The sequence below is a fragment of the Notolepis coatsorum genome (genome assembly GCF_963971535.1).
Source record: "Notolepis coatsorum genome assembly, chromosome: 4".
Lineage (NCBI taxonomy): Eukaryota > Metazoa > Chordata > Actinopteri > Aulopiformes > Paralepididae > Notolepis > Notolepis coatsorum.
The window spans coordinates 18,022,819-18,049,360 of record NC_140168.1 but is presented as its reverse complement, the minus strand read 5'-3'; the positions used below and the strand labels follow the sequence as shown (position 1 = coordinate 18,049,360).

Genomic DNA, 26,542 nt, shown 5'->3' with positions numbered 1-26,542 from the left:
TCGCTGCTGGCCCACTGCCTGAGATCAAAGCCGCCTTTGATCAATGAGGCGCGGAGTTTAATCAGGAGAGCCTCGGCTTCTTCCTGGGTTGAAAGGCTTTGTAGACAGTTGTCTACGTAGAAGCTGTTCTTTACGCTGTGTCGGACCTCTTCGTCCGCTGCTGGGTCCTCTGCTACATGTTTCTGTAGTGCAAATGTCGCACAGCAGGGGCTGCACGTCGTTCCGAAGGGGAGGACTTCCCATTGGTAGATGGCTGGGTGCTCATCTCCTGGCTTCTCTCTCCATAGGAACCATAACAGGGGCTTGTCCGCCTCTACTAATCTCACCTGCAGGAACATTCCTTTAATGTCCCCGCTGATGGCCACCTTTTCCTGGCGGTAGCGGAGTAGAACGCCGAGTAGGGAGGGGCCGAGTGTGGGACCGGGCAGTAACTCTTTATTCAGATTTTGGGATCCGATCTGGTAGCTGCAGTTAAATACTATGCGGTCTTTACCGTTGTGATGGACCTTGTGGTGGGGCACGTACCACGATTCAGTGGTCTGGTCAGCCTCTTTAATGTCCATCTTTGTGACGTGTCCCGCTGTGATGAGCTTCTCAATCTCAGCGCGGTATACACTCTCTTGGGCGGGGTTCTTGGCTAAGCGCCGCTCCGTGTTCAGCAGGTACCGTTCTATGGCGTCTGTCTTGGCGTGGAAAGTAGGCATTCCTTCTCGCCGCAGGAGTGGCGTGGCGTATCTCAACACGCCGTTGACCGGGACTCTCTTGGTCCCTGTCTCGAGGAGGTGAATGGCGTAAATGTCATCTTTAGAGCGAATGTCTTTCTTTCCATTCTTAAAGGGCATTTGTTCCAAGCTCCATAGCCGCTCTACGTGTTGCAGGAGTGCGGTTTCTCCCTCTGTGACTCGGGAGTGGAGACATCTAGTGGCTGTACTTCGGTTGAGAGATTTGGCGAGCGGGCCTTGGAGAGTCCATCCCAAACGGGTCTCGACTGCTGCAGGACAGCCTCGGGGTCCGGTATGAACCCGGTCTATCGGGACAATGAGGTCTGCATGGTCGGAGCCTATCAACAGGGTCGGCATAGCATTGTCTATGAGCGGGATCGGTAACTTGCGCAGATGTGCATATTTCTCCATCAGCTTGGCGACGGGGTATGTGTACCGCGACAGTCCTATTTCTTGGCTGGTGAAAGCGTCTGCAATCTGGTACCGTCGCTCAGGCTGGCCGCTTGCTGCGATAGAGAATGAGACATTCTCGCCCTTTATCGTCTTCAAATCTCGTCTTATTGTCCGAATTGTCATTTGGGTTTCGCTTCCCCGCAGCCCTAGCTGGGCCGCAGCGGAGGCGAGCAGCAGGGTCTTCTCTGACCCGTCATCGAGGACGGCGTAAGTGTCCAGGACTTTATTCTGGTAGCTTAGTGTCACACGCACTACTTTTAGGAGTACTCGGGCTCCACTGCTGCTGGCGGGATCGATGTACATGACGCTCGCTTTGCGGCTGGATGGTGCAGGTGAAGGGCGCCGTCTGTTACTGTCGTGAAGTATGTCCAGATGGGCTCCATCGCACTTGGTGCACCTTTTCTTTAAGCGGCATTCGGCTGCCATGTGTGAGCGCGCACAGCGAAAACAGCGCTTGTTGGACTTTATCCATTGACCTGCTTCCTCCGCGTTCAGCTTGGGGAAGGAGTCACATTGCGCTAGCCAGTGTTCTTTCTCACAGTAGGGGCACACTATCTTCCACTTCTCCGTTCTGGAGGGGGTACTGTGGCTCCTGCTGCTCGGTACTGACTCCGATTGGTGCATCACAGTCACCGATCTTCTTCCATCATTTAGTCGTCTGGTTCCTTCTCTGGAGCCAGGGGTGCTCCGTCCGAATGTATCTAGCCGTAGGCTGCTGACTTCTCTCGCCAGGAAGTCTGCTAGATCGAGGAGGTTCGGTTCGGGGCCATTCGGGTCTCTGTGGTCCCTCTGCCGCCTAAAGCGCTCCTGACGAGCGGGCGGCAGCTTCTCCAGGATCCTTTCCACATTTGAGTTGGCGTAAAGTTCATACTTCCCCTTCTCTCTTTGCGCTCCCAACATCCCTACCAGGGACTGCACTCTGATGGACAGGTCGTCCAGTGCTCGATTGTCTATTGCTGGGGGTAAGCGGTCGATGTGTCGGATCTCCTGGATCACGTAATCCCATATGCGCCCATACCTCTGGTCCAATGCTACCAGCGCTGCTGTGTATGGGGTGGTGGAAGTCGCGTAGGCGAGCGCTATATTATGTGCGCGGGGCACCTTTAAGTGCTGCAGTAGGATGGCGTATTTGTGGCGTTCATCCAATACATCCACCAACATGGTCTCCAGACACATGCGGAGTTCTGTATACTGGGCCCGGTTCTCTTGGGTGAAGTCGGGTACCATAGGCGTGCCAATGTATGACGCTGACTGTGGATACATCGGCGAGCGTTGGGGGGGAGGCCTCCTAGGCGAGTCTCCTCCCGCTCCTTGGTATGGGCTGGTACCGGCAGTGTACCATGGCCCGCTTGTCCAGGTGCTGTTCCTCGGTGCGGGTCGTGCGTCGTGCTCACCCGTGTATAGAGTCGGGGGTCTGTAGCGCAGCTCCGCGGGAGTATAGCCTGGGCTGTACCGGACCTCCTGGTCCGGTAGAGTACTGTGCTGTCTTCGGGCGCGGTTCTCCTCCTCTTCCTCTTCGTCTTCAGTTAGGTCATCCAGTGCTTGTAGTCTCTGGTTTAGCCTCTCCACAGGATATGCTGCTCCTTCCCGGTTGCTAGGTCTCGCTTGGACCGGTGGGGGGAGGTGGTCTGTGGGGGGTATAGACCTCGTCTGTTGGTCAAGTTCAGGGTTGTTTACTCGGCTAGGGGATGCCGCCCTGGAGGTGTGTCTAGACGAGTTCCTGGAGCCTCTGGCGGAGGGAGAGGGTGTTGTCCGTCTGATCAGCTGTTCTATTAGTTGCGCTTGCTGTCTGTCGCGCTCTGCGTCCCGTAGAGCACCAGCAGCTGCTCGCTGGCTGTCTGCTCGGTCTCGGGCCACATTCTCTTCCATCTGAATGCGTCTTATTTCCAGGCGTATGTGCTCTTCTTCGCTCCGTTGCTGTAGCTGCAATCGATCGCGTTCACCCTGGAGTCTATCGCGTTCAGTAGAGGCTTTCAGGCTGACGAGGAATGCCTGCTGTAGGGTCCTCTCTGCCTCGCTGGGAGAAGGCGGTTGTATAGGGGAGCCTTCCCTCGGGGTACTCCTTGCGGAGCCTTGGAGCTCTATCTCCACGGTGCTCTCCCCGTCTTCTTCCGTGCCGAGTTCTCTCTCGGTAGCGTTGTATTCCTCCCGGGACTCATCGGGGACTACTTCTTCAGTACTGGCGGGGTGTGAAGTCATGTCTGGTTCCCACTGGTCCCCACCGTGAACTTGGTCAGTTACATTAGAGCCCGTAGGGGCCTCTATGGTCGGGGTAGTCTGGGCGTTGGGGTTAGACATACTTTTACTTTCTAGTTTTACCGCGTTTACTGTTAGTAGAAGACTAGGTTGTTGACTGACAGCGTAAGCCTCTAAGTACTGAGGGAGCCGTCGTTCGCGCTGCGGGCGTTGGTTAGGAGGATCGTTTCGTGGAGTGTTCATCATAGGCCATTTCAATATTAATAACACTATATTAATATTACACTAATTACCCTCCGGCTCGAAGGACCAATTGTAACTGAGGGGTACAATTCCCTGACTGTATTACTAGATATGATACTTACTACCACTACCTTTGTACTTAATATTCGGCCACCCAGTACACGGCATAAATATATTATCATGAACACTCTCACGTAGATGAAACGGATCCAACACAAATGTACGAATTAGAAACAGGTCTTTATTTCCTACACAGCGATGGTGTGTAGAATAAGCACTTAATCACTTAATCACATTTATGAATTGAAATAGTATGCACTTTTATGGCAAGGAGTATTCGTCGGTATATCAATAGATAATGTCCAATCTCTGAAGGCGCAGGTGGTAAATATACGACCTGGAATAGTTAAGGAATAACAGCAATGATACTTTAATGATTATAGGCTGGATACACTAGAGGGGGTTAATCCGGTCGCTTGTAAGCCGACAGGAGTAGGAGGGGGGGGGGGGGTAGAATCCAGCTGCCTCGTCCGGCCAAGGGTATCCCAGGAGAACCCACTGTAGTGCCGTTCAATGCGCCGGCGATCCTTGGACCACAGATGAAAGCAGGTGGACTCTTTGTGGGCCGGCTCTCTCCGGTCCACGGGGGAGAGATGTGAAGAGACCTCGTCTTGCAGAGCGTCTCCTCACCTTGCGTCCTCTCCAGGGGGGGGGGTTCCAACACCCGGCAGTGTCGGGGGTCTTTATCCATAGAATAATCAAAGTATCCAAAGCATAATCCGTGCCTGGGAAGGCGGGCTGTCGTCGGTAGAATAATCCGGTATACAGGTCCACTCGCTCGTCGGCTCTGGGGCTCCTCGGGTGCAGCTTCACATAGGGTCAACCACCCTGGGTAAGCAGCCAGTTCTCTGCCCGAAACGATGGGTACTGACTACGGTAGTATTCTCACCGCACGAAGCACTATATATTAATAGGGATGGGAATCGAAAACCGGTTCCCATTGGGAACCGGTTCCTAATTGGCCGATGCCTGGAACCGTGTGGCTCCTGTGACTTTCGATTCCCTTATCGCTGCCTACAGTTGCGCAATAACGTTACGTTACCATGTAGCCATGGCAGACTCTATTTGATTCCTTAAGGGCTCGAAATTGCCTGGGTTTTGGTAATATGCTCCCGAAATGCTCCCGCTGTTTGGCTACTTCTATGTGCAGTGAAAACTACTTGAATGCTTTAGAACATTGTCATTGATTTAGTTTAGGGTGAGCTAAAATTAGCCGCGGAGCTAACGTGAGCTAACGCTATTTAATCAACCTCACAAAGAGAGATAAACAGCTGACAGCGGATAGTACAGGTACAAATACAATAAAAAAGCAGGTGGGGGCTGTTGTGTAAACCTTGTACTCTTTAGTTCACATATAATGAGAGACGCGAGTGCTTGTTTACAAGTCTGTAAAGTGTAAACCAGGAAGTACAGTGGTGCAACATACAAATGTGTCCGTGTAGCAACACAAGCCAATACATAAAGGACAGGGGCCCGGGGAGCTCTCTCTCTCTCTCTTGACATCAGAAATGTCAAGTTGCATGTTGTTATTCTAACCAGCTTAGACCCCGACGCTCTGCATCTTCTGGCCGCCTCAGACCTACTCCTATCCGAGCTCCGGGAGGGTCATCAAAGAGAAGTCGCCTATTCTCAGTCCTTGCCCCACAATGGTGGAATGAACTACCCACCCCAGTTAGGACAGCCGAATCACGTCCAATCTTTCGCCGTCGACTAAAGATGCACTTCTTCAACCATTATCTGAATAAAAAAAAAAATATCTAACCCTAACTAACCGTACTGTCATGCACTTGTCCTAATAAACTAACCTACACTGTAGCACTCAACACTTTGATGAACATTGTTGCTCAGCTGATAGAGTTGTGCCCTTCCTGATGGCTTGTCGTACAGAACTTGTAAGTCGCTTTGGATAAAAGCGTCAGCTAAATGACTAAATGTAGTTCTGTTGCATTTCCAATTTATTTATTTAAATTATAAATTGATCAGGTATCGATAAGGGAATCGATAAAGAATCGAATCGATAAGCAGAATCGATAATGGAATCGTATCGATAAAATCCTATCAATTCCCATCCCTATATATTAACAGACTATTATTAGCTTAATAGACTACGTCCAACTCGACGATATAGTGCCAAATATGACTATTCAAATATTAATATACACGATGTCTCAATACCGATGGTAGGCCGAACTTGGCCTTACTCCCACACGTGGCATCGCGGGGAGGCTTTACGTCTGTGACTCTATTGGAGGGTAAGAAACTGGACTGAAAAGAAAGTCCTACTTTAGTAGCGCAGTATATATACGCACTATGAACAAATAGTCCCATTAGTGGTGCGGTAGCCAAATTCCTACGCGGAACTAGGACTTGTTCGTACATGTCGAGCGGTACGTTTGAACTGGGTCTGAGGGGTATGGCAGCCTGGCACCAAGGTCTCGACCAATAGTAGAATGGAGACTATTATGGGATGTTCAGTAGGCTAGAATGGATATTCAATGCATATTGTACAAGGAATATACAAGGGATATCAGGGAATATTAGAGAATATACAAATACAATTAAATATATATATATAAATAAATATATATATTCGGTTTAATCTGGCCCTTCACAACACTTGGCGTTGTCCTCGACGACCAGTTGAACTTCTTTGCTCACATCACAGTCATAACCAGAACCTGCAGATTCCTCCTGAGCAACGTCAGAAGGATCCGCCCCTTCCTGACAAAAGAAGCCACCCAACTCCTCGTCCAATCAACAGTCATCTCCCGCCTTGACTACTGCAACTGCTTGCTGGCCGCCACCAAGCCTCTTCAGCTCATTCAGAACGCAGCGGCCCGCCTGATCTCAAACCTACCAAAGTCAGCTCATGTCACCCCACTTCTTAGGGACCTGCACTGGCTCCCCATTGCCGCACGAATCCGCTTCAAGGTCCTCGACCTGGAATATCGTGCGGCGAAGGGAACCGCTCCCGCCTACCTCCGGTCAATGGTCTCTAACTACACACCCTCAAGACCCCTACGCTCTGCATATTCTGGCCATCTCAGACCCACTCCTATCCAAGCTTCGGGAGGGTCATCAAGGAGAAGACGCCTATTCTCAGTCATTGCCCCACAATGGTGGAACGAACTACCCACCACAGTTAGGACAGCCGAAACCCGTCCAATCTTTCGTCGTCGACTAAAGACGCACTTCTTCAACCATTATCTGAAATAAAAAAAATATCTAACCCTAACTAACCTTACTGTCATGCACTTGTCCTAATAAACTAACCTACACTGTAGCACCCAACACTTTGATGAACATTGTTACTCAGCTGATAGAGTTGTACCCTTCCTGATTACTTGTCGTACAGAACTTGTAACATCTTAACAGACACACATCACTCATAATGTATTAACATCTTAACAGACACACCTTCTATTCAGCTTGTCTACCACGATCCGTTTCTGGACGATGTGTGGAGACTGAGTATCCATGAGGGGAGGAACTGAATCCTTACTGGACTGATCCTGAACCTGAGAGAGAGACAGAGAGACAGAGAGAGAGAGAGAGAGAGAGAGAGAGAGAGAGAGAGAGAGAGAGAGAGAGAGAGAGAGAGAGAGAGAGAGGGAGAGAGAGAGAGACATAGAGAGAGAGACAGGGAGACACACACAGAAAAGAGAGACATAGAGAGAGACATAGAGAGCGAGAGAGACATAGACAGAGGTGGAGAAAGAAAAAGACAAACAGAAAGGGGAGAAAGAGAGATTTGTAGATTGAGATTTGAGATCGTTTTGTAATCCATAATCATGTTATTATTAATAATTTGCTTTGGCAACATGTACAAGTTGCGTCATGCCAATAAATCCATTTGAATTGAATTGAATTGAGAGAGTGAAAGACAGAGCGAGTGAGAGAAAGAGAGAGAGAGAGAGACAGAGATAGAGACAGATAGATAGACAGAGAGAGAGACAGAGTGAGAGATACAGAGAGAGATACAGGATCAGATTAAAGTGTTCTACTCAATGTCCCCACATAGCACCCCCCTGTGGCCACAATACTCACTACAAGACCCTGCTCACTCACTCACTCACAGAGACCAGGGAGGTGTAGTGTAGTGGTTATGTCATTGCTGTTTCCGGCCAGTCCACCTTGCAAAATTTCAATGTATTTCCCCATTGCCCATTTATAAATCGTCTCGTTTAAGAAATAAAGCATGAACATTTGCATGGTGTACCTTTCTGTGCGTATTCATCCACAATCTATAGCTCAACATGAAAATATTTGCAATTTTATTTCAACCAAAAATGCGTAAACAATAATGTTAGTGATAGAATGGAACTCTTTTTGTGCAAAAATGGAAAGCTTTCCAATGTTCATGAGGCAGAATTGTTACAATAGCCGATAATCCATTTCCCAATGATAAATCCCTATACGGGTGGACCTCGCGGGCGGTCCAAAGTGACGTCAGAGTAGACTACACCTCCCTATTCTGTCCCTCTCTCACCACTCATCCCCTGTCTTTAATCAATCTCTACTCACTCTCTCTCTCTCTCTCTCTCTCTCTCTCTCACATTCATCCATCTCTATCCCTCTCCCTCACATTCATCCATCTCTCTCTCACATTCATCCATCCATCTCTCTCATTCATCCACCTTTCTCTCTCTTTCTCACATTCATCCACCTCTCACACACATTCATCCACCTCTCTCTCTCTCTCATTCATCTTTCTCTCTCTCTCTCTACCTCTCTCTCTCACACACACATTGATCCACCTCTCTCCCTCATCCATCCACCTCTCTCTCTCTCTCTCTCTCTCTCTCTCTCTCTCTCTCTCTCTCTCTCTCTCTCTATCCCTCTCCCTCACATTCATCCATCTCTCTCCTCTCTCTCATTCATCCATCTTTCTCTCTCTTTCTCTCACATTCATCCGCCTCTCACACATTCATTCACCTCTCTCTACCTCTCTCATTCATCCTCCTCTCTCTCTCTCTCATTCATCCTTCTCTCTCTCTACCTCTCTCTCTCACACACACATTGATCCACCTCTCTCCCTCATCCATCCACATCTCTCTCTCTCTCATTCATCCTTCTCTCTCTCTCTACCTCTCTCTCTCTCACACGCATTGATCCACCTCTCTCCCTCATCCATCCACATCGCTCTCTCTCTCTCACATTAATCCACCTCTCTCTCTCTCTCTCATTCATCCACCTCTCTCACATTCACCCACCTCTCTCTCTCTCTCCCTCTCACACATTCATCCACCTCTCTCACACACATTCATCTATCTCTCTCATTCATCCACCTCTCTCTACCTCTCTCTCACACATTAATCCAACTCTATCTCTACCTCTCTCTCTCTCACCTCAGACTGTGCAGTAGGTCTACCTATCTCTCTCTCTCTCACCTCAGACTGTACAGTAGGTCTACCTCTCTCTCTCTCTCTCTCTCTCTCTCTCTCTCTCTCTCTCTCTCTCTGTCTCTCTCTCACCTCAGACTGTACAGTAGGTCTATCTCTCTATCTCTCTCTCACCTCAGACTGTACAGTAGGTCTACCTCTCTCTCTCTGTCTCTCTTTCTCTCTCTCATCTCAGACTGTACAGTAGGTCTACCTCTCTCTCTGTCTCTCTATCTCTCTCTCACCTCAGACTGTACAGTAGGTCTACCTCTCTCTCTCTCTCTCTCTCTCATCTCAGACTGTACAGTAGGTCTACCTCTCTCTCTGTCTCTCTATCTCTCTCACCTCAGACTGTACAGTAGGTCTACCTCTCTCTCTCTCTCTCTCTCTCTCTCTCTCTCTCTCTCTCTATCTCTCTCTCACCTCAGACTGTACAGTAGGTCTATCTCTCTATCTCTCTCTCACCTCAGACTGTACAGTAGGTCTACCTCTCTCTCTGTCTCTCTTTCTCTCTCTCACCTCATACTGTACAGTAGGTCTACCTCTCTCTCTGTCTCTCTTTCTCTCTCTCACCTCAGACTGTACAGTCGGTCTACCTCTCTCTCTGTCTCTCTATCTCTCTCTCACCTCAGACTGTACAGTAGGTCTACCTCTCTCTCTGTCTCTCTATCTCTCTCTCACCTCAGACTGTACAGTAGGTCTACCTCTCTCTCTGTCTCTCTGTCTCTCTCTCACCTCAGACTGTACAGTAGGTCTACCTCTCTCTCTGTCTCTCTCTCACCTCAGACTGTACAGTAGGTCTATCTCTCTATCTCTCTCTCACCTCAGACTGTACAGTAGGTCTACCTCTCTCTCTGCCTCTCTTACCTCAGACTGTACAGTAGGTCTCTCTCTCTCTCTCTCTCTCCCTCTCTCTCACCTCAGACTGTGCAGTAGTCTCTCTCTCTCTCTCACCTCAGACTGTGCAGTAGGTAGTATCCATGTTCCCTTGTAGAACTCAGTGACTCTGAGCTTCAGCTCCTGGGTCTCCTTCTTCAGGGTGTGGTAGTCTGGAGGCGGGGCCGAGGGCCTCCCCTGGCCGCCCGCTCCCCCCTGCCCCTCCTGGGTCTCCTGCCCCTCCTGGGTCTCCTGCCCCACCTGCCCCTCCAAGAGGAGACCCACAGTTAGAACAAACAGCTCTATATTACAACACTGACCGACCGTTCAAATCACACACGGCTGCACAACATTTCTGTTGAATTCAGTCATTCTGTAAGAACAATGTACATATTTTTTTTTTGATCAAATTTTTTATTGACATTCTCACAAAACAAGACAACACATTAACCACAATCACAATACATAGAACTTCACAAAAAAATAACAAAAACAATAATAATAATGACTAACAATTATACAGACAAGAGAAAAGAAACCAGAGTTCAACCTACTAAATTAATTCCAAGGGGTACTATCTAATAAATGGTCTTTCCCAGTGTTCAGTCCCGATTCCCGGCCGTGTGACCCCATATTAATAAAACGTACATCTCCAATCCACCACAAGGACCATTTTTTGGGGGAACACGACCTGAAACCAGAGCAATGAACCTTCATGAAAAAACAAAAACCTGTAGGTGTTCCATAGACTCACAGAGACCGTGTAAAAGTGGCCAAACAGTGAAGAACTAGTTAAATAGCTGCCCCCCCATAATATCCCCAGCTAAACTCAAGATGACAAGACAAGGGACAAGACAGACAAAAACATTTCCTCCTCCCCCTCCCAAGAGACCGCCGGACTCACCCGAACACGCACCCCAACCCCGCTCAGCCGCACACTGCGGTCTTTACCTTCTCAGCTGCTGCGAACCACAGGTCAATTCCAGCCTGCCCCACCCCAATCACCCGGGCTGTGGATATCTCAAGATAAATCACATCCAATAGAGTTAGGGACCAGTTAATCATTGTAAGCTTCTCAGGCTCCTTCCATCTCATTGCTATTAGCTTCTTCGCTGCTGTGACGCCCGCTAGGACAACCCTTTTCAGTTGTACGGACGCGGGTAGTGTCGTTATATCGTTCAGGAGTAGCGTAACAGCTGTGAATGGGATAGTTAAGCCACACAGATCTGAAAGTTTGTCCGTTATTGACCTCCAGAAGCGGGCCACTGGTGGGCAATCCCAATACATATGCATATAAGTGCCTGTGGCCTTTTGAGAGCACAAAGTGCACCGAGAGTCGGTTATCAGTCCCATAGCAAATAGCTTCCTAGGTGTAAGATAGGTCCTATGAATATAATTAAAATTAATTTGCTGGTGATTGGGGTTGCGGGAAGATAATGCCACATTTGCCCAAACATCATCCCAGTCAAACTCGGGGTCCAACTCCGGGATATCCACACGCCAGATTGTATCCAATGATAAATTTTTATACGTGGATTGAATTAAGAGCGTATAAAAGTCGGAGACAAACCCTCTGGATGTCGTCCTGTCCACTATGAGCCTGAGGAAGGGGTGTGGGTGCAAGGCTTGAGCCCACGGTACGCCATGCGCCCTCAGTGCTGACCTTAGTTGAAGGTAAAGAAAGAAGGACTCGCCGGGAAGATCATAAAATTCTCTTAAGTCCTGAAACGCACGGAGGCCGTTCTTATCATAAATATCCTCCAGAGTATGCACTCCCCTCCTTTGCCATTGAGGAATATTAACCGGCTTGTGTCCAACAAGTAATTGCTGGTTATTAAAAATTGGAGAGTCCAGGTGCCAAGGGCATTTAACCCCACACGACCTCTGTACATTACGCCACGTTTGGATCACGTGAGTTATGATCGGTCCATACCTCAGCCGGCATTTCGCAATAGAGACAGTGGAGTACACTACATCCTGCAATCTTAGCGGAGACACCGCCGCCGCTTCTAAGGAGCGCCACGATACAGCCTCTACAGGGTCTAGCCAGCACATCAGAGGTCTCAGTGAAAAGGACCAGAAATAAAGTTTAAAATCAGGGATTGCGAGGCCCCCATCTTGTTTCCTACGTTGAGTAGTAGCCCTTTTAATTCTCGGGCGTTTGTTATTCCAGACAAACTTAGATACCATCGATTGTACCTTGCGCCAGTGGTCTATTGGAGGGGGCAGGGGGAGCATTGAGCTAATAAAATTTATCCTAGGCAGGATGTTCATTTTGATTATGGAAGCCCGGGCTTGTAAGGAGTTAGGAAGGGACGACCACCTGTCTAGATCCTGGCGTATTTTATCATAAGTACCCGTGAAGTTGTACTTAGTAGTTTGGTTCAGCGTGGGGAATATCTCTATGCCCAGGTATTTAAAATGTTCTACTATGGGGATATCAGCTGGTAGTCGTACCGCCTTGGCCAGTTCATTAAGAGGTAGGCAGGCTGATTTGTTCCAGTTAATCTTAAAACCTGACAATTTACCAAAGTCGTCGATTATCCTCAATAATTTTGTGGCCGACCGGGAGGGGTCGTCCATGAAAATCAGCAGGTCATCCGCATAGAGAGCAATTTTGTGTGGAGTATTGTTGACCATTATGGGGACGATGTCCTCCGATTGCCTAATAAATTGGGCCAAAGGTTCGAGGGAAAGCGCGAACAGTCCCGGGCTCAGAGGGCAACCCTGTCTAGAAGATCTGGAGACTGGAAAGAGTGTGGAACAGTTTTTGCCTGTCAGTATCATCGCAGACGGCGAGGCATACAGGACTTTAATCATATGAATAAAACTCTTTCCAAGACCCATGACCTCAAGTACCTTCCACAGGTATGACCACTCAAGTCTGTCAAACGCCTTCATGGCATCCAAAGACAGAACTGTGGATGGAGTTGTATTGTCTTTACTGTTATCGATTACATGCAACAGCCTCCTAAGATTATCTGCAGCCAGACGCCCCGGGATAAAACCAGTTTGATCGCAGTGTACCAATACAGACATAAATCTCTGCAGGCGACGGGCCAGCACCTTGGCAAACACCTTTAAATCGGCCCCGAGAAGACTCAAGGGTCTATAGCTACCACAATCATTGGGATCTTTGTCCTTTTTGAGAAGTAAAGAAATCAACGCCATATTGACATCTCTTGAGAACTCCCCTTGTTCGATAGCGTAATTGATCATATCGAGCATCAATGGACCCAGTTGGTCCCAGAAAGCTAAATACACTTCGGGTGGAATACCATCCCAGCCTGGCGCCTTACCCCTCTGCATTTCAACAATAGTCTCCCTCAATTCTACGAGAGTAATCGGTCTCCCCAGTTCCTTGGCCTCTTCCTCAGAAATGTGGGGTATCTCAAGCCCGCCAATGAACGATTCAAATCTAGAGTCATCCAGATTACCCTCTGAGCTATATAACTGTGAGTAAAACTCTTTAAAAGTGTCATTGATCTTTTTCGAATCAGTAGTGACTGCACCCTGGCTCGTCCTAATCGAGGGGATATCTGAGAAATGATCATTTGAGCGTATTTTCATTGCCAATAGATGGCTAGGTCTGGAACCGTGAAAATAGTAATTTTGTCTTGTCCTATGTATCAAAAACTCAGACTGTTGTTTAAGTATGGAGTTTATTTCTTTTTTGACTATCTTACGTTGTGTGTTTAGTCGTTCATTATAGTCAGTTTGCAAGGATGCGTATAGGTCCGCATATAATGATTCCAGTCCTTCTAGCTTTTTTGACCGGGATTTTCGCAAATTGGAGGCAAATAGTGTGACATGACCCCTGATGAATCCTTTCAATGCGTTCCACAGGACCCTAGGGTCTTCTACTGTGCCAACGTTGATCTGCAAAAATTCAGCTAGTTTACTCCTGAACTCAGAACAGAAGTCTTTAGCAAGGTCGAATTAAAACGCCATCTGGGAGCTCTTGCGGAGAGCCTGCCAAAGGTTGCCGTAAGGAAAATCCCCTTGTGGTCTGAGAGAGCCAAGGGAACCAATGAGACATCGAAACTATCAAACATATTAGGGGACGCGAATGCATAGTCAATTCGAGAGAAGCTTTTGTGTCTGGCTGACAGGTGAGAGTAATCTCTGAGGGTGGGGTTGCATAAGCGCCAGAGGTCTGAGAGCCCCGTGTCTTTGGCCCACATCCTGAGGGCCTTAGAGGCCCGTTTCTGGTCGCTCGTTTCAGAGGCCCCGGACCTATCCATCTCCGCATCCCAGCACGCATTAAAATCGCCACCCACAATGAGAGCGTATCCATTAAGTTCCAACATATTCTTCGTGATTGTATTATAGAACGCTGAATCAAATGTGTTAGGAGCATACAATGCTATTATAGCCATCTTCCTATGCAAGAATTCAACTTTTGCTATAGTAATCCTTCCCTCCGTGTCCGACCATACATCCAAGATTTTGATATCAAGGTTTCGTCTTGTAACTATGACTACTCCTTTCGTCTTATCATCGGCTGAGGATGAGGAGATAACGTGATATTGCCGATTTGCCAGTCTTGACACGTCACCTACCATTAAATGCGTCTCACTAAGGAGAGCAAGGTCAATATTTCTCCTCTTCAATAGCCAAAGGACACTGGCACGCTTGTGTGGGGCGTTAAGCCCTCCTGCGTTCCAAATTAAAATATTCAATTTAGCCATGGTCGAGCTTGTATAAGTGCGTAGAGAACATACCCGTGCAGCCAGGCTGAGTACAGAGGTGCCGATCCCGGCGGGCCCGGACGGTCAATCCCAGGAGTTCAGAGGAGGAACACTTACACATATATAAGACAACAGTACATAGAACACATAAAAATACCACCCCAGCTACAGCCCCCCCTCCTTCTACTCTAAACCCTAACCCACCCGTCCTACTATAAGTTCCTCTATACCCACTCTCCAATCCCCACCCTATGCCCCATCCACTGAGGATGGTCATCTTCCTATCACTTCCCACTAGAGACATGGATCAATAAGACGCTTCCCACTCCCACCCCCCTCTAGATAAACCCCTGAGTAAACCCCCACTAGTCCAATAAACACAAATAATAATAAAATAAAATTCAATAAAGATATCGGTCGAAAACCACCTGAGCCCTGGCCCCAACATGAGACAACCATAATGGTAAAAATAGCCATTATTAAATAATAACTCCGCATCAACCTGCAGCCCTCTATTTCCGAATCTGCGCTTCAACATCACATTGTTATAGCCCAAAAAGGTATAGGAAAATTCAATACAAAATTAAATTAAAGCATCCCAGCCGATAGTCTAAGGCAGGTTCGGGTCACAGGTTAATTGTGCAAAATTGTGTGAACAGTGTCAATTAAACAATGACAAAAAAAAAAAAAGGAGGAAGGGGAAAAAAAAAAGGGTTATGGTCAAAGTGCACCCCTTTAGCCGTCCCTCTGATCAGGCACAACGGCTGAAATGACCTAACCTATGTAAGAATAGAATTAAACACAATCATTCATTAATCAATCCGGGGATGGTAATAGGCAACACCTGACACCACCTGTCATCATACATTGTTTCAATAAAGATATCGGTCGGAGCAGTTAGTCCAAGGTAGGATCGAATCACAGTTAAATTGCTCATTCAAATGCCCTTAAAACAGCGACACTAATTATTATATAATTACTCAGCATCAACCCTGTAACCAACTACCTTGGAGTCTGCATATTAATGTCGCAACGTTATAGCATAAGTGGATCACGGAAAATTCAAAACACATTTAAGGCAGATTAGCAGTTAGTCCAAGGTAGGATCGGATCACAGTTAAATTGCTCATTCAAATGCCATTAAAACAGCGACAATAATTATTATATAATTACTCAGCATCAACCTGTAACCATCTACCTTGGAGTCTGCATATTAATGTATCAACGTTATAGCATAAGTGCCTCACGGAAAATTCAAAACAAAATTAAGGCGAGTCAGCAGTTAGTCCAAGGTAGAACCGGATCACATTTAAATCGCGCATATAGATGACATAAAAACAGCGACAATAGGAAAGAAAAAAGAAAGGAAGAGAGGGTAATGGCTAGATTGCAAGCCATATAACCATATAGCCATGAAGTGCAAGCCATACCCGACCCAACCTGTTATCAAATATTGTATATGCATATTCAACCGACCTTGGCATCTACTTTGGATCACCAAAGCTCAAAACAACCTGGATATAAAAATAAAAAGCATACCAGAAGTTAGTTAGGGACTCGGTCACTCTTGAACTGTGCAAACCAATGTCCCTTTGAACAGCAACAGCAACCAAAATACGTAACCATTAACGAATGTCTCAGCGCAGACCATAGTCGAAGCCCGCTGGCTAGCCCGAGGCTAGCGCGTAAGCTAGTGACGAATCCGGATAGCACGTTAGCCTACTATGTACATTGTTCAGCTAGCTCGTTAGCTTCCAAAGAGGCGATACACAAGTACGACCATGAGGTCAGCTTAAGCAAGTAACAGAAGTCATTGGGAAGCCCCGCTAGTTGGATGGGCAGAGGACAGTTAGCATGTCTGGGCATGACAGCAAGTGTTTGTGAATAGTCGACCTAATCAATGTATATAGGCCCAAACCGCCAAGTCACTCACCCTCCATAGATATCAAGCAACAGACTCGGGTGTCTCCGCGAGATATTCCTTCGCTTTAGCCAACGACCAAAACAAACGCTGACCACCGACCTTCTCCAACACAGATAGTTTCGCGGGAGCGAATAACGTGGGCCTCAGGCCTAGTTTCCATAGCTTAGTCAGGACCACCTTGTATTCGGCTCTCTGAGCTTGAACCTCCGGTGTAAAGTCCTCGAAAATGGCCACTTTGTGATCGCCTAGCCTCAGAGTACCCCTTCTGGTACGAGCCGACCGCATGATGATTTCTCTCTGTTGGAGTCTGTTCAGCTTGACTATGATGGGCCTCGGTTCTTTGTTCACGCCGGGAGAAAACCTGCCCGCTCTGTAGGCCGACTCACAGATAGGAGGCGAGGGGAGGACGTCCGTCCCTAGTATCTTCTGCAGCAGTTCGGGCATGGTCTCAGAGAGACGGCCTTCGCCGCTGGTCTCCGGTACTCCAACAATCCTGACGTTGTGGCGTCTATCCCGGGACTGCATCTCCTCCATCGCCGACTGTAGTTTGTTGACTTCAGCCTGCCTAGCCAGCAGGGCGGATTCAAGACCCGCCATCTTCTCACACTGTGATGATACCTCCGTCGTTAGCATGGCTAGTTCGTTAGCATTAGCCGATGAGGCAGCGTGAATCATCTCCATCTTGTCTGTCAGCGGGACTATCGCCAGCCGTATTTCTTCTGATATCTCACGACGGAGGCTGATACAGAAATCCGCCAACACTTTCTTCTGTGCTTCAGCGATGCGTGCCTCAGAGTCTGCGTGTACTTTCTTCTGTGCTTCAGCGATGCGTGTCTCAGAGTCTGCGTGTAGCTTGGTCATGACCAAGAGCACAGCTTCGCTTAACTCCCCGACAGCGGGAGACGGTGCGGCCATGCTCGGCGGTGTCGGTGTCGTGCCTAATTCTTTCATGGCTCTGGTTTCCACCCCCGCCATCGTAGAAAGTCGAAAAAAGTTGATAAATGTATACTAAACACGACGACCTAGCAAACAGATAAAAAACAAATAAAAATAAAATAAAGACTAATGGGGAGAAACGTATATTCAGCACGGTAGAAGGGAGCTCATGTGAAACACGTCTACTCCATGATCGCTCAGCTCCGCCCCCCGAACAATGTACATATTTAACATGTTCTCAGTCAGAACACACAGCAACGAGGCCTGGTGACATCACAGCTACGAGGCCTGATGACATCACAGCTACGAGGCCTGGTGACATCACAGCTACGAGGCCTGATGACATCACAGCTACGAGGCCTGATGACATTAGCCCTTCATCCATGTACCACACTTCCTACAACAATCATCTAAATATAAACAAAAACATTTAAATATCGAGATTCCTTGCTCCTACCTCCAGGTCATCTTCATCCAACTCCTCCTCACTTCCTCTCTCCCTCTCCCCTCCTCCTCCTCCTCCTCCTCCTCCTCTCTCCACTAGGCCTGTGGAGGCATGGTCAGGTCCATACAGGAACTTGAGAGTCTCATCTGTTCTCCAGTCCTTCAGGGTTCTTCTCAGACCTTCTAGGAGGCTCAGCCGGAAGGGACCAGGTGTGGGACCACCAGGTGTGGGACGACCAGGTGTAGCTCTGTGTGTCTCCAGGAGGCCCCTGAGGCCTGCTGCCCCCCTGCTGCTCATCCCCACCTGGGTGATGCTGAGGCCTGCTGGGCTGTCAGCCTGCGGCATGTGGACAAAATATCACATTGTTTTGAAAGATAATGCAGTTGTGATATGAAATATGAAAAGGGCTGGCATTGATGGTATTGATGTTTGAAACAAAGGGCTGGTATTGATGGTATTGATGTTTGAAACCAAGGGCTGGTATTGATGTTTGAAACAAAGGGCTGGTATTGATGGTATTGATGTTTGAAACAAAGGGCTGGTATTGATGGTATTGATGTTTGAAACAAAGGGCTGGTATTGATGGTATTGATGTTTGAAACAAAGGGCTGGTATTGATGGTATTGATGTTTGAAACAAAGGGCTGGTATTGATGTTAGAAACAAAGGGCTGGTATTGATGGTATTGATGTTTGAAACAAAGGGCTGGTATTGATGGTATTGATGTTTGAAACAAAGGGCTGGTATTGATGGTATTGATGTTTGAAACAAAGGGCTGGTATTGATGGTATTGATGTTTGAAACAAAGGGCTGGTATTGATGGTATTGATGTTTGAAACAAAGGGCTGGTATTGATGGTATTGATGTTTGAAACAAAGGGCTGGTATTGATGGTATTGATGTTTGAAACAAAGGGCTGGTATTGATGTTTGAAACAAAGGGCTGGTATTGATGGTATTGATGTTTGAAACAAAGGGCTGGTATTGATGTTTGAAACAAAGGGCTGGTATTGATGGTATTGATGTTTGAAACAAAGGACTGTCAATCAAGTCATGTTGGATTCAATAACGCTGGTAGTAATTGGCTGTGAATACAGCATTTGCTTTTTTGACACCTCTTAACACTTTCTCTGCCAAGGACGCCTAAACTCGTCATTCCCCGCCATGCTAATTCTGCCAATAACGCCATAACACGTCATTGAGATCAATATTTCAAAAATCTGTGATCGCAATCATATTTCTTCCGCGGAGACTTGAGATCTACTGTTGATCCCCTCTCAACTCTCCAACGGTTCAAGAGCGCCATCTGGTGGCGGATCGGCGGATCGCCCAAACCGGAAACGGAAACTGGTGCTCATCCAAATTCGGTCCGATCACTCGCTATAGGTCCCGGGACTCAAGCTAGACACAATGGATAGCAATCCGTTACCAATAACTCGATAAACAACATGATTTGGACGTATATACTATTATACAACCTGGAGATGGATCGCATATTTCAACATCCCATAATAGGAATATTTTTGCTCCACGCTCATCGCCCAACGGCCCGAGGAGACTGGGGTGAGTTTCAGCGTTTTCTTTTACTGTGTTCGATACAAACTGCTCTAATGATCATATCACCCACACTAGATGAATCATCTAATGTTGACCACGGAATTATAAACGACCCCCCCCCCATCCGGTCAACATCAGATGATAAGTAGTAACTTCTAGAAGCACGTCCATTTGAAATTTTTTATCTCGCGCCGATCGCTATCAAACTGTATACAATCATCAATATAATGCATTTAGGGCTATAAATCACGTTCTGCAGAAAGCTGCAGAAAACTATAAAAACATATTTATACTTTAGACCGTATTTTAGTATGAATATGTGAATGAAAAAGTATAACGTTGCTACACCCTGAACAATAGATACTTGATGTTGATAGTAATGTCAATTTAGCAATACAATTTAAAATGTTATAGCCCTGCAAAGAAGGGGAACTTCTCCATAGACAAATAGAGCTGGCAGAGGCTGGTATAATGATGTACATAAGCCTGGCGAAGAAAGTGTTAACATGCAGCCAGAAAAACTGCCTTTTTTTCTTTTTTACTTGAACTTGAGGACTGCATACTTTTTTTGCAAAGCTTATCTTTTTTTTCACTTTTTCTCCTCCTGTTTTTCTGTATTTTCCTCCCATCCCAATTTAGTCATTATGCCAATTCCCCCTCCCCTTCCTGGTCGTTGCGCGCCCCCCACTGGTCGGTCTAGGGAGCCCTGAAGTCTATCACATGCTTCCTCCGATACATGGGAGACAGCCAGCAGCCTCTTTTCACCTGGCAGCGAGGACTCTCATTGGGTGAGTGTAACGCGTGGGAGGTCACACTACCTTCACCATTTCCCTCCCTCGCTGTGCAGGCGCCCTGACCGACCTGTAGGAATCGCTGTTTACAGGGATTAGATTACCACCCACCGGCTTCCCTCCCGCTGACTCTGCCAATTGTGTCAGTATGACGGCCGGCCAAGCCGGAGGCACCGCTGACAGCCAGATTCGATACCAGTGTCTCTGCGGTAGGGCTGCACGATTTTGGGAAATAATCTAATTGCGATTTTTCTGAAAGATATTGCGATTGCGATTACATTTGCGATAATATTTTTTTTTAAGCAGCCCCACAGAGGTTTATTGTAAAATGCGGCTTGCATCTGGCCTACGCGGTGGGTCTTTTCAGAACACCGAGCCTGAAAATGTTTCTTTTTGCCTGGGAATCGATACCGGTACCCAACGGTACCTTTTTTTCTATACTTTACTCTCCCTCTCTGAAGTCTAAACTTCACAACACACAATCTAAAACCCCTTACCTCCCTCTCCCAAACCGATCTTGTATCTCAATGGGACTGTGATTAAATAATAAATAAAATCGATTAATCGTGCAGCCCTACTCTGCTGTGGTAGACAGACGCTTAGTCCGCTGTGCTACCCGGCCGCCCTGCAAAGCTTATCTTTATACTTTATGCTTATAGCACATGCATAAGCCTGGTCTCCTTTGAAAGATAACATTCTGAAGTTACTAATGCAAAAAAGGAAAATCACTTTTAGTGCTAATGAAATAGAGTAACATAGGTCTGAACTTGAGTTGAACTTGAACTTGTGTACTCACATTTTTCTGTAGCAGTTGCAAAAAAGATAATAGGTATACGCTGGAAAACACAGTGGATCCATAGCCTGAGGTCTTATGTAGTACAGGTCAAAATTGTATAGAAATCCGTTCGGAAATGTGTCTTTTAGAGAGATCCGGGTAAACCGTGTTCCAAAAAAAAAGCTCTCCAGTATCCCATTTCCTCGTCCACGGCCATTCATTCACTTCTGGTTTTCGCTCGTCACCTTTCACCTAGAACCCTTATTACCACCCCCAGTCCGGGGTGGTAATCTGACGCGCGCACGTAAAAAGTCGCACGCCTGACTAGGGCTGGGCGATATGGCCTAAATATGATCTGATCGCCATTTGAAGTACTGGGCACAGAGGTCCGTGTCACGTTCAACAGCATTGCATATGAGGGGGGGGGGGGGAGGGGCAGCTTCGCAGATGTATCGTTGAAATCAGGTTACCTCGCCTGATTATTTAAACCACGCCTGCACGGCTTGGATCGTCCCAGAAAAAAAACTATACCATTCCCAGTGGAGTGCAATACCAGCCGGAAGGCGTAGGGGGCGGTATTTGCCCTTTTGCAAGCTCAGACCCATTCCCAACGATAAGGCTGGATGGATGAAAATGAATGGATATTGCTAATAAAAGAAATAACGACCAAAACCAAACTATACTCGTGATTGGCACTCAAGCGATGGAAAGTTAACCCGACTATGCTCGTGATTGGCGCTGAATGAGTTAAAGGTGTTTGCAACACTTAGCTGTACAACGAGAAGAACAAGAGCATGTCTTCCATTGGAATTCCCCCTGCTGACAAACCTGCTATTATCTAGAATGTTTTCTAACTCACAACCTAACTTCATTGATTGTTTGATTGATAATTCATTGTATTAGTACCTGAAGTCTACTTCCTGTTGGGTTGGAGTGTTTACCTGAAGTCTACTTCCTGTTGGGTTTGAGTGTTTACCTGAAGTCTACTTCCTGTTGGGTTGGAGTGTTTACCTGAAGTCTACTTCCTGTTGGGTTTGAGTGTTTACCTGAAGTCTACTTCCTGTTGGGTTGGAGTGTTTACCTGAAGTCTACTTCCTGTTGGGTTTGAGTGTTTACCTGAAGTCTACTTCCTGTTGGGTTGGAGTGTTTACCTGAAGTCTACTTCCTGTTGGGTTGGAGTGTTTACCTGAAGTCTACTTCCTGTTGGGTTGGAGTGTTTACCTGAAGTCTACTTCCTGTTGGGTTTGAGTGTTTACCTGAAGTCTACTTCCTGTTGGGTTGGAGTGTTTACCTGAAGTCTACTTCCTGTTGGGTTGGAGTGTTTACCTGAAGTCTACTTCCTGTTGGGTTGGAGTGGGTCTGTACAGGAGGGCTGACTTCCTGTTTCCCCTCCTGTGTCAGTGCCGTGTCAGTGCCTACGGGAGCGGAGGCTGGGACCAGGCTTAGCTTAGCGATAGCCTCGTCTACTGTCTGTGTCTCAGACCTCTGTCTGTCCTCCTGGAGTGTCTCTTGTCCCCCGGGCTGCTCTGTGTCAGGTCTTTGGTCTCCAACTGCAACAGTTCTTAACTCCATGTCCTCTCCTCCTCGTCTGTCCTCTCCTCTCTGTTCCGTCTGCTCTTCATCCTTCTCTTCCTCTCCTCTCATCCTCCTCTCCGTCTTTCCGCCATCTCTTCCCTCCTCCTCCTCTCGCCTGGGCAGGTCGCCCCAGTGCACCCTGGGTCCCTGAGGCCGGGACAAAACACTGGAGACAAAGCCCTGTTCCTGCTCAGCGTCTAGGAGCAGAAAAACAAGGAGGGGTCAGACTTCGATCATCAGTTTAACTGAACAGTAGAGACAGTAGAGACTTAGACTAGTTTAACTGAACAGTAGAGACTTAGACCAGTTTAACTGAACAGTAGAGACAGTAGAGACTTAGACTAGTTTAACTGAACAGTAGAGACTTAGACCAGTTTAACTGAACAGTAGAGACAGTAGAGACTTAGACCAGTTTAACTGAACAGTAGAGACAGTAGAGACTTAGACCAGTTTAAATGAACAGTAGAGACTTAGACCAGTTTAACTGAACAGTAGAGACTTAGACCAGTTTAACTGAACAGTAGAGACTTAGACCAGTTTAACTGAACAGTAGAGACATAGACCAGTATAACTGAACAGTAGAGACGTAGACCAGTTCAACTGAACAGTAGAGACTTAGACCAGTTTAACTGAACAGTACAGACTTAGACCAGTTTAACTGAACAGTAGAGACTTAGACCAGTTTAACTGAACAGTAGAGACTTAGACTAGTTTAACTGAACAGTGTAGACTTAGACCAGTTTAACTGAACAGTACAGACTTAGACCAGTTTAACTGAACAGTAAAGACTTAGACCAGTTGAAAATAATCGGTACAGACTTAGACCAGTTTAACTGAACAGTAGAGACTTAGACCAGTTCAACTGAACAGTAGAGACTTAGACCAGTTTAACTGAACAGTACAGACTTAGACCAGTTTAACTGAACAGTACAGACTTAGACTAGTTTAAATGAACAGTACAGACTTAGACCAGTTTAACTGAACAGTAGAGACTTAGACCAGTTTAACTGAACAGTAGAGACTTAGACTAGTTTAACTGAACAGTAGAGACTTAGACCAGTTTAACTGAACAGTAGAGACTTAGACCAGTTTAACTGAACAGTACAGACTTAGACTAGTTTAAATGAACAGTACAGACTTAGACCAGTTTAACTGAACAGTAGAGACTTAGACCAGTTTAACTGAACAGTAGAGACTTAGACTAGTTTAACTGAACAGTAGAGACTTAGACCAGTTTAACTGAACAGTAGAGACTTAGACCAGTTTAACTGAACAGTGCAGACTTAGACCAGTTTAACTGAACAATACAGACTTAGACCAGTTTAACTGAACAGTGTAGACTCTCTAATGTGGACCTTGTTCTTCCTCGCTGTCGTCACAGCGGAGGCCGGGTGGAGGGGCGCGTCCTCTGGGGCCTGTAGGAGCCATGTTGTCCTCAACGCCCTCAATGTCCTCCACTGTGAGACATCTCTCCACCAACCTCACCTCCTCACCAGAGCTACCGCTGGACACACACACACACACATGCACACACACACAGGATGCTCAGAATCGAGAATTTTATTTGGTCATTTTTGGTGTAACATTGACGGGCAGACAATAGCGGAAGACTGACAGTGAAAATGACCCCAACATTAATAGGAACATTATTGGGTATGTATAATATAAATATGTATAATATAAATATGTATAATATTAAGGAATGCAAAACCCTTCTTATGTGAAGTGTCGCGAGGACCAGCAACGTCATTCATCCATCCATTCATCCATTCACCCATCCATTCACTCATTCATCCATTCATTCATTCAATTAGCCACCCTGCCCCTAGTGGCGGCTCACAACATGAATCTACACTAAATGTGATCCATGTGTTACTTACCCATCTCCCCTCTTCATAAGAGTCACTGGTGGAGGACTGAGAGAGAGAGACAGAGAGAGAGACAGAGAGAGAGACAGAGAGAGAGAGAGAGAGAGAGAGAGAGAGAGAGAGAGAGAGAGAGGAGACAGAGAGAGAGACAGAGAGACACACAGAGAGACAGACAGAGAGAGAGACAGAGACACACAGAGAGACAGAGAGAAAGAGAGGGAATGAGAGACAGAGACACACAGAGAGAGAGACAGAGAGTGTGTGTGTGTGTGTGTGACAGAGAGAAAGAGACAGAAAGAGATAGAGACAGAGAGACAGTGTGTGTGTGTGTGTGTGTGAGAGATAGACAGACAGACAGACAGACAGACAGACAGACAGACAGACAGACAGACAGACAGACAGACAGACAGACAGACAGAGAGAGAAAGAGACAGACTTCTTAAAACATGACATGTCTCTTTCATGTTGCTTCATGATGGACTAACATCACATTTACCTTTAATGTTGATTCATGATGGACTAACATCACATTTACCTTTAATGTTGATTCATGATGGACTAACATAACATTTACCTTTAATGTTGATTCATGATGGACTAACATCACATTTACCTCTCTCATTGTGCTTTGAAGGATTTGGGGTGCTTTTTCAATGTATGCGATGTATAGATTGGGGGGAGGTGACCACAGCTAAAACGGTGGGATCGAAATGTGCATGGAAGACGGTGATAGAACGGTGACCAGTGGATTGAATACACTGCCAGTGAGGGTGTTTGTTGACATTCCTTGTAAGAACATCTGAGATAAGAGCGAGTGTCTCCCAGAGCAGGAGGGAGAGAGGTTCATCTTAATAAAACGTGAAATGTGTGTAAAGGTTATTAACACAGTTGTCATGACAACACGGCACATGACAACCAGAAAGGGGTGGGCTATCGTTGCTACGGCGAGGATCTATAAGTCGAACGGTGTTTCCGGGTGTAAGGCAGACTAGAATCTGACCAAGAGCGAGTAGGACTGAGATCACACAGAAGACACTCTCTCCTCTCACCGAGGGGGGGGGGGGGGGGGGGAGGAAGAATGCCACATCATCATTAGCTTCGGCTAACGCGAGGAGGGTTAGGCTGACGACCAGGCCTGAACACTATTGGACTGAATAACAAAAGGACGATAGACGAACACACTGAAAGATCATTAGAATAGACTCTTCAAGGACAATACAATCTGTTAACATCTGAGCTGAGGTTTCTGTTTATCAAATAAAACCACGCTTTTCCTTGTAAGGTATTTCACGTTGTCGAAGTGTCGAATTCTTATGGAGGTGGAGAATTATTATGGTTTGCGGATTGTACTAACGGGGAGAGATAAGGATCTTATCAACCGGTATCGGAGACGTCAGGACCATTAAAATGACACAACGCAGAGGAATTGGATGGAGGGCCAAAACAGACGAAGACGTGATACTGGCCAGTTTGATCAGGATCTAACAGCTTCATGATGGACTAACATCACATTTACCTTTAACACATTGAGTGCCACGCCCCTTTGACCAGATAACCCCTTGAGTGCCAGCGCTTTAGTCAATGAGAGGTCGGGGATATTTGCAAAAGCTTAAACTATATCTTAAATTATGGCTATGGGTCTAAAACACCCATCGCTTATCAATGACTTGCTTGCAGTCAACATGTACGAAACGGATTGTTTTTTCATTGGTACATTTCCGTTTTATACCGTTTTGAATACGAGTATAGTTTCGGAGAGTTCTAGTAATTTCAGAGAAATTCCACGATAATAGCCCTTTAGTGGAATACACAAAACACGTAATTTTTCGGCTGATTTATGAATAGTTTTCAAATAAACGCTAGATTATCGATAGTATATGTGTACTTATGCACGCTAGAGAAGCGGGCTGAAAAATCTATTATCAATGACCTGGTCAGTGCTAACGTCATACACGCACACACACACACGTTGTGATCGCTATGAAAAAAACATCTGATTAACCCAATACTGGTAAAATAGAGTCCTTGACTCACATCAGATGTTCTGCAAAA

The 26,542-nt window shown here is 46.6% G+C and overlaps 1 protein-coding gene across 1 annotated transcript in view; it reads right to left on the bottom strand.

Moving 5' to 3' along the window:
- rpap2 (RNA polymerase II associated protein 2) overlaps window positions 1-26,542 on the bottom strand; it is an 82,986-nt gene that overhangs the window by 28,962 nt on the left and 27,482 nt on the right. The window contains exons 7-12 of the mRNA XM_084311861.1: window positions 24,503-24,538; window positions 23,978-24,126; window positions 22,374-22,819; window positions 18,024-18,263; window positions 10,010-10,192; window positions 7,092-7,192 (exon numbers count right to left, since the gene is read on the bottom strand). Coding sequence (XP_084167987.1) covers window positions 7,092-7,192; window positions 10,010-10,192; window positions 18,024-18,263; window positions 22,374-22,819; window positions 23,978-24,126; window positions 24,503-24,538 — 1,155 coding nt within the window. The remainder of the gene's footprint in view (window positions 1-7,091; window positions 7,193-10,009; window positions 10,193-18,023; window positions 18,264-22,373; window positions 22,820-23,977; window positions 24,127-24,502; window positions 24,539-26,542) is intronic.